Below are 8686 nucleotides of genomic sequence, written 5' to 3'. Positions count from 1 at the left end.
ACTACCGCCTTTAATACTTCGATCAATTCGGTTTGGATCACCCATTCACCCCGTCCTTTTTAAACACGTAACTTGTTTCCGGAAAACCCGACCCGTTCAGGCTTTGTCCCCCTTAAATTGTAAACCCACAGTTGCCACTTTCTTTCATTCTCTCCCCCTCTCCCCCTCTCCCCCTCCAACGTTCCGTATTATAAACAAAATTCTCCGTAGTTATAACCCAAAAAAAAAATAAATTATTGCTTCAGCTTTTATAGGGTTCCTCTCTGATTATAACTTTGCATTATTTTTCTTTTTTTTCTTTGCGTCTGATTTTGCGCTGAATCTAATCGTCTATCGGGAATGGGAAAGCACGTAGTTTCTGATGAAGAAGGTGACCCCTCAGGAAACCCTAATTTTTTTGTCAAAACTATTTTCATCAGTAAAATGCCTTAAGCGTTTCATATTATCTGAATTTTTTGCCTTTTTTTTTTTTGTTCAGATGAGGTTTACGGGGGTGAGGAAGAGCGAGAACCAGTTGACGGAGATGCTGTTGAGGAGCGAGATGAAGACGAAGAGGATGAAGATGACGGTAAGAGCTTTGGGTTTTGGGTTAAATTTTGACGTTTTGAAAGTTTTTGGGCTTTTTGTTTTTGTTCTTACCGGATTTTGGACTTCTAGGTAGGGAGGGGATTATTTCCTCATCTTCAAGTTACTTTGAATTGAATTTTCTTGTTTTGATTGTTGTGTCACTGAAACTAATTTTTAGTGTGTTAAGGGTTTCATCTTGGTCCATTTTTCAATTTGGTATGTTTATATATGATTTCACTCTTGTTTCTGCAGAGGAAGGGCAGGATGAATATGAGAAGGACGGATTCATTGTAGATGATGTTGAAGAAGAGGAGGAAGAAGAAGAAGAAAGGGCAGACAGTGATGAGGAGAGACAGAAGAAGAAGAAGAAAAGGAAGAAAAAGTGAGTTTTGCCCAACTTGAACCTTAAGTCTGTGATTTAGTGCTTTTGGCAGTTTTGGGAATTGCATGAAAACATATTCAAAAGTTTGAGCCGTAGGGTTTTTGACCAGGAATTTAATGTGGTGTTAATTTATTATAATTAAGCAAGCAAGTTTATGGCTTTTCTTTTAACACAAATTTAATAAAAGTGAGTTTCAATTCTAATAGTGCTGTTTCTTTGTTCTTAGGGAAGCTGAGGATGTCCTTGACGAGGATGACTATGAGCTCCTCCGTGACAACAATATTAATTACCGTCCAAAGGTTTGTGAGATTTCCTTTTTTGACCATGGTGTTGTCATACAATGCCTTAATTATATACTCTTTTCTTTTCCTAAGGCGTCTTTTTCTATTACTACAGGAGAGCAAAAAGTTTAAGCGGTTGAAAAAAGCCCGGAGGGATACAGATGAGGATCGATATGGATTTTCTGATGAGGAGTTTGATGGCAGCGGTAAGGGTGGACGAACTGCTGAGGAGAAGCTTAAACGTAGTTTATTTGGTGATGATGAAGGTAATACCTTTGAAATTCTCCCCAGATTATGAAGGTTTGCTTTAGCCTGTTAGAAATTGATTTCAAACTGTGATATTGTAGGAGCTCCACTTGAGGACATTGCAGAAGAAGAGGAGCCGGTAGAAGAGGAAGAAGAGGATGGTGACATTGGTGAAGAAGATGAGATGGCTGACTTTATTGTTGACGAAGAAGAAGTGGATGAGCATGGAGCTCCTGTGAGGTATATTCCATGTCATGAATGTGTCTGTTGTCTTTTATGTGTTGGAATTCCCACTCATAAATAACTTACTCATTGCGTAGAAGGAAAAAGTTGAAGAAAAAGAAAAATCGGCAGGCACCTGGAATTTCGTCTTCGGCCTTGCAGGAAGCACATGATATTTTTGGTGATGTGGAGGAGCTTCTTCAGCTTCGCAAGCAAGGTTTAGAATCAAGCGAATGGAGGGAAAGGAGACTTGAAGATGAATTTGAACCAATCATTTTGGCTGAAAAGTATATGACAGAGAAGGATGACCAGATTAAGATGACTGATGTTCCAGAAAGAATGCAGGTGAATGTACATTTAAGTTTCCCTCTTTTTGATTTCCTTTCACCTTAATACAAGCTTGACTGAATTAATATTATTCTGACTTGGCAGATCTCTGAGGAAAGCACTGGCAGTCCCCCTACGGATGGCGAGAGTATAGTAGATGAGAGCACTTGGATATATAATCAGCTTCTTAGTGGTACCTTGCCTTTGTTTGGTCAGAGAGGTGCTGGGTCGCCTAAAGAAGGGCATGATCTTTCTATCAGTAGGGATGACATCATGAGATTTTTGGACCTATTGCACTTGCAGAAGTTAGATGTTAGTATTCTCTACTATGCAGTGATGAACCTTTCTTATTTTTAATTTTGTATTTATTTTACCATGCTAATGTTTTCTGTTGCTTTTAGATCCCCTTTATTGCTATGTATCGAAAGGAGGAATGCTTGAGCCTTTTGAAAGATCTTGAGCAAAATGAAGTTAATAATGATAACAATGATGACTTTGAGAGAACACCTACGATGAAATGGCATAAGGTAAATTTCCTTGTCTTGGATCAATTAAAAACTTGGGATGTGCTGAAAAGTTTTGTGAATTAAGGAAAAAATGTAAATTTAGATAACAACAGCTAATTTGCTTCTCTTTAGGTTCTCTGGGCAATCCATGATTTAGACAAAAAGTGGTTGCTTCTTCAGAAGCGAAAGAGTGCTCTTCAATCATATTATAAGAAGCGTTATGAAGAAGAGTCGCGCCGGATATATGATGAAACAAGGTTAGCTTTAAATCAACAACTTTTTGATTCGATTTCTAAGTCTCTCGAGGCTGCAGAAACAGAAAGAGAGGTGGATGATGTTGACTTAAAGTTTAATTTGCATTTCCCTCCGGGTGAGGTTGGTGTTGACGAAGGTCAGTATAAGAGGCCTAAGAGAAGCACAAAATATAGTAGTTGCAGTAAAGCTGGTCTGTGGGAGGTTGCGAGCAAGTTTGGTTACAGCTCAGAGCAACTTGGATTGCAGTTATCCTTAGAAAAGATGGTAAGCCTGCTTCACTTCTTGCTGTTTTGTTGAACAAGGGAATAATATTCTTTCTTTTGTTGACTTTAGGGTGATGAATTGGAGGATCCTAAGGAAACACCTGAGGAGATGGCTTCAAACTTCAAATGTGCAATGTTTAATTCTTCTCAAGCTGTTCTTCAAGGGGCTAGGCACATGGTATGCCTTCTTGATTTTCTTTTTGGTCATATTTGTGAGTTCAATAGTTTCGCATTGTGGTTTGTGATTATCTGGTCATTTTCTGATTTTCTGCAAATTATTGTTGACTATTTCAGGCTGCTGTCGAAATAAGCTGTGAGCCGTGTGTCAGGAAATACGTTCGTAGTATTTTTATGGATAATGCTGTGGTGTCAACATGTCCAACTCCTGATGGAGATTCAGCAATTGATTCTTTCCATCAGTTTGCAGGGGTGAAATGGCTGCGAGAAAAACCCTTGAGAAAATTTGAGGATGCACAATGGCTCCTAATCCAGAAGGCTGAAGAGGAGAAACTTCTCCAAGTGACTATTAAGTTGCCTGAAGATTCTCTGAACAAGTTGTTCAGTGACTGCAAGGAGCATTATCTTAGTGATGGTGTCAGCAAATCTGCTCAATTATGGAATGATCAGAGAGAATTGATTCTGAAGGATGCTCTTGATAATTTTCTTTTGCCTTCAATGGTGAAAGAAGCAAGATCATTGATGAGTGGTAGAGCTAAAAGCTGGTTACTCATGGAATATGGAAAAGCCTTGTGGAATAAAGTTTCTGTTGGTCCTTACCAACGTAAGGATAATGATATTACACCAGATGAGGAAGCTGCTCCAAGAGTATTGGCTTGCTGTTGGGGCCCTGGAAAACCAGAAACCACTTTCGTTATGTTGGATTCGTCAGGGGAGGTGGTAGATGTGCTTTTTACTGGATGTCTCACTTTACGGTCTCAAAATGTACGTGATCAGCAGAGTAAGAAAAATGACCAGGAACGTCTATTGAAGTTTATGATGGACCATCAACCTCATGTTGTTGTCCTAGGAGCTGTGAACTTGTCTTGCACCTCACTGAAAGATGATATTTATGAGGTAAGCATTGAGTTCTATCCTCGCGATGTCTGAACTCTCACTGGGTCTGTTGGTTTTCTTTGAGATGTTATGTCTTATCCTGTTCATGGAACTTGATGCCTACAAATGTTCCATTGAATATTATAATACTCGAAAATGCAATTAGTTCAATGTTGTGGTAGATCGGTGGTTCTAGTTGGGTGAAGTATCTTTTAGACATTGTAAGGTCACAGTCACATATCTCAGATTATTTTAGTGTTTTTTTTTTTCTTGTGTTGGTGGGAGGATGTTGAAAAATATCAATTTTTTCATAGTTTGCTTATTTATTTCACTCTTCTTTTTATCAGATCATTTTCAAGATGGTGGAGGAACATCCAAGAGATGTTGGGCATGAGATGGATGAGTTAAGCATTGTATATGGGGATGAATCTTTGCCACGCCTTTATGAAAATTCTCGAATTTCATCTGACCAGCTACCTGGGCAGAAAGGTTTGTTTGTTTCTGTCCTCAATTCTGTATGCTTTTCAAGGTCTCTTTTAATTGACACTGCTTTCCCTTGTGTTGTCAGGCAATGTTAAGCGTGCTGTTGCGCTTGGGCGTTATCTGCAAAATCCGTTGGCAATGGTTGCAACATTATGTGGACCTGGGAGGGAGATCTTATCTTGGAAGCTTTGTCCCTTGGAGAATTTTCTCACTCCAGATGAGAAGTATGGAATGATTGAACAGGTTATGGTGGATGTTACAAACCAGGTTGGTTTGGACATTAATTTGGCTATACACCGTGAATGGCAATTTGCTCCTTTGCAATTCATATCTGGCCTTGGCCCCAGAAAGGCAGCATCTTTACAGAGATCCCTAGTGAGAGCTGGAGCAATTTTTACTCGTAAGGACTTTGTAACCGCTCACGGGCTTGGCAAAAAGGTGTTTGTGAATGCAGTTGGCTTTCTGCGTGTTCGGAGGAGCGGGCAGGCTGCTAGCAGCAGTCAGTTCATTGACTTGTTGGATGATACAAGAATACATCCAGAATCTTATGGTCTTGCGCAAGAGTTGGCCAAGGAGGTATATAATAGGGACATTGAAGGTGACCTGAATGATGATGAAGATGCATTGGAGATGGCTATAGAACATGTGAGAGACCGGCCTGATTTATTGAAAACCTATCTTCTGGACAGACACATTAAAGAGAAAAAGCGTGAGAACAAGAGAGAGACATTGTATCTTATAAGAAGGGAACTAATACATGGTTTCCAGGATTGGCGCAATCAATATAAAGAACCAAGTCAGGATGAGGAGTTTTATATGATTTCTGGTGAAACTGAAGATACACTTGCTGAAGGGAGGGTTGTGCAAGCCACGGTCCGCAGGGTGCAAGGTCAAAGAGCAATATGTGTACTTGAATCAGGATTGGCAGGAATGCTTATGAAGGAAGACTATTCAGATGATTGGAGGGATTCTGAGTTGTCTGACAAGCTTCATGAAGGTGACATTCTCACCTGCAAGATTAAATCAATTCAGAAGAACAGGTACCAGGTGTTCTTGGTTTGTAGGGAGAGCGAGATGAGAAATAACCGGTACCAACATTGTCAAAACCTTGATCCTTACTACCATGAAGAGAGGAGCAGTCGTCAAAGTGAGCAAGAAAAAGCTCGCAAAGAGAAGGAGCTCGCAAAGAAACATTTTAAGGAGCGGCTGATTGTTCATCCCTGCTTCCAGAATGTAACAGCCGATGAAGCAATGAAGGTGCGATGTTGATCATGCCATGACCTATATTTTGAATTTTGTTCTATTGTGGTGCATGAGTTGAATCCAAAATTTTTTCACTGGTAATGCAATTCTTTTTGTAGTACAAAATATAAAGATTTAATATTTGCTCTATTCACTATGAAGCTGCTTCATAAATTTACTGTGAAATATGGCTTTAGGTATGTGTTGTCTGTCGTGTGGGGATTTTTGGCTGAATCTGTTCATATGTGTTTTGCATATTTGTATACCTTTTATAAAAGTTTTTGTTGACTAGGAGAAACAATTATTTGTTGAATGAGATACCATGAGAGCCTGGGGGCCTCTCTGGAAACAGAAACTCTTAAGATCCTTGAGGAGATTAAACCCATGATCTGTAGGAATTAAAATGCCAAAAGGGGCTTTGGACACAGCAATTGTCAAAATATGCAGATGTGAGGACCTGATTATGTATGAGTTCCGCGCCCCCCCCCCCTCTCTTCACTCTCTCGACTGCACCGATTATATGTGAGTTTGTTTGTGTATTCATGCTGAATTGTATCTTATATTTGTTTAGATGTTAAAAGAAACTTTAGAAAGTGAATAAATTGCTCATGCAAGTCTGTGAAAAGGTTCATGATGCCCTCAAATATATTTAAGCCAGTCAACTTCCGTTAATCTGTAATTATCAGTGTGTGTGTTTTTTCCCCCTTCTGTGAGCACCAGTTTGAGTGTCCTGGACCTGGACGGGATTGTTAAATTTTTAAGAGAGGATATCTTCTCCACATCTTTACAGACGCTTCAATACCACAATGATGTTGTTCTTTCATGCAATTTCATCAAGATTAAGAGGGGAAATGCTCTCTGAGCTTGGTTTTCATATTTTTCTTTTATTAAATTTCTCAACACGTTTTAACTCTCTTTTGTTGTGTTGAACAGTTATTATCTGCCAAAGAACCTGGTGAAAGTATCATCCGTCCTAGTTCTCGTGGACCTTCTTATTTAACTTTAACTCTCAAAGTCTATGACGGAGTGTATGCCCACAAAGACATAATTGAAGGAGGAAAGGATCATAAGGACATCAAAAGCTTGGTTGGTATTGGGAAAACATTGAAAATTGGGGAGGACACTTTTGAGGACTTGGATGAGGTCAGTCATGCTTCTTTTTTGAATATCTATTTGATGGTTGCTCTGTTTTTGGTGGTCATTGCTAGAGTAACTAATAAAAATAGATGAGAGGTATTTGGAGTTAACACTACATATTAGATAATTTGTTTATTGCGGAATGATTAAATCTGCTAAAGGATTTAGTAGTGATGGCTGAAACAAGCCACATATTTGATTGGAATGGAATGCAATTTCTACGTGTGGGTATGCGAATGTGCCTTTTGATATCTGAAGTTCACAAATGAAGTGAAAGCTGATATACCTGCTTCCATTTCCTATTGAATGTAGGTAGTGGATCGATATATTGATCCCTTAGTGTCCCACCTTAAGGCAATGCTTAGCTACCGCAAGTTCAGGAAAGGCTCTAAAGCAGAGGTCGATGAGCTTCTAAGGATTGAGAAAGCAGAGTTTCCCACAAGGATAGTTTATGGTTTTGGCATTTCCCATGAACATCCGGGTACATTCATTCTAACATATATACGAAGCACAAATCCCCACCATGAGTATATTGGTCTGTATCCCAAGGGATTTAAGTTTCGGAAAAGGATGTTTGAGGACATTGATCGGCTTGTGGCATACTTTCAGAGGCATATTGATGATCCTCAGGGTGACTCAGCACCATCAATCAGATCAGTTGCTGCTATGGTACCAATGAGAAGCCCTGCGAATGGGGGCTCTACGGCATCTGCGGGTAGTGGCTGGGGCGGTTCAACAAATGATGGCTGGAATAGAGATCGATCTTCTACTCCAGGTTCAAGAACAGGTAACGTGCTCATTTAAACTTAAGATATGCAATTAGTAATGAATAATGACTGCTCTTGTGATGGTGTATAATTTAATTTGTTTGATATAAGACATGAAACAGCTCTGCCTAGGGAGTTCAAACACATCTATAATGTCTCAAAACTCTGGAATCATCTCTTTTTAGATTGTTTTCTACTTGTGCTTACCATTTCGAACTTACCGATTGCTTTGTCTTGGATTTATAGGCCGAAATGATTACAGAAATGGTGGTGGTCGAGATGGGCATCCAAGTGGACTACCCCGGCCATATGGGGGACGTGGACGTGGTCGAGGTTCATATAACAGCAACAGAGGAAATAGCTCTAACAGTGAGAGGCAGGATTCTAGCTATGATACTCCTAAATGGGATTCGGCTAACAAGTCAGGGGATGATAGTTGGGGCAATTTTCCAGGTGCCAAAGCTCAAAATCCAGCAGGCAGGGAAGCTTTCCCAGGTGGTTGGGGCAGTAGTGGAGGTGGTGGCAGCAGTGGTTGGGGTGGAGCCAGTGATGGTGACAATGGTGGCTGGGGACATTCAAGTGGTGGTGCTGACAAAGATTCAGGGTGGGGAGGTGGTGGTTCCAAGAGAAGTTCTGACGGTGGGTGGTAAAACCTTTGAAAACACTCAGTTTCCAGCTCCAAGCTGGTAATGGAGTTTAGAGCTTTAGTTTTAGGTCTTTGGTGAAAGCGGCCGAACGGTTGACTTACCTTCACCGTTTTAATCTTTTCTACCCTGGATGATGGAATAACCGCCTTTAGAATTTTTTTTCTTCTTTTTTAAACTGCTGCGCGGGTCTAATGGCGTTGCTATATTAGCTTTTGCATGTAATGTTATCATCACAGAAGCGCGCCTTTCTTTCTCGCCCTATTGGAAATTCAATTTCGAAAACGGTACGCGTAAATCTGCCGTTACCA

At 40.1% G+C, this 8686-nt stretch overlaps 1 protein-coding gene across 1 annotated transcript; it reads left to right on the top strand.

Annotated features, from left to right (window-relative positions):
- Window positions 1–8686, top strand: LOC102621404 (transcription elongation factor SPT6 homolog). The gene is made up of 17 exons (XM_006481953.4): window positions 1–370; window positions 479–568; window positions 820–949; window positions 1176–1248; window positions 1346–1496; window positions 1578–1716; window positions 1797–2043; window positions 2131–2337; window positions 2427–2552; window positions 2664–3050; window positions 3120–3227; window positions 3344–4123; window positions 4450–4591; window positions 4671–5842; window positions 6761–6970; window positions 7277–7751; window positions 7978–8686. Exons 1-17 carry the CDS (start codon window positions 340–342, stop codon window positions 8379–8381), a joined length of 4872 nt encoding a protein of 1623 aa, XP_006482016.1. The 5' UTR covers window positions 1–339; the 3' UTR covers window positions 8382–8686.

Source organism: Citrus sinensis, chromosome 6, assembly GCF_022201045.2.
Source record: "Citrus sinensis cultivar Valencia sweet orange chromosome 6, DVS_A1.0, whole genome shotgun sequence".
Lineage (NCBI taxonomy): Eukaryota > Viridiplantae > Streptophyta > Magnoliopsida > Sapindales > Rutaceae > Citrus > Citrus sinensis.
The sequence above is the reverse complement of the archived record's forward strand: the minus strand, read 5'-3'. Positions and strand labels throughout refer to the sequence as shown.

Bases quoted from the DNA above. Each gene is read 5' to 3' on its own strand.
- LOC102621404 (XM_006481953.4), top strand. From the start codon at position 340: ATGGGAAAGCACGTAGTTTCTGATGAAGAAG. The intron at 569-819 runs GTAAGAGCTTTG...TTGTTTCTGCAG, and splicing joins CGAAGAGGATGAAGATGACG to AGGAAGGGCAGGATGAATAT. The intron at 3,051-3,119 runs GTAAGCCTGCTT...TGTTGACTTTAG, and splicing joins AGTTATCCTTAGAAAAGATG to GGTGATGAATTGGAGGATCC.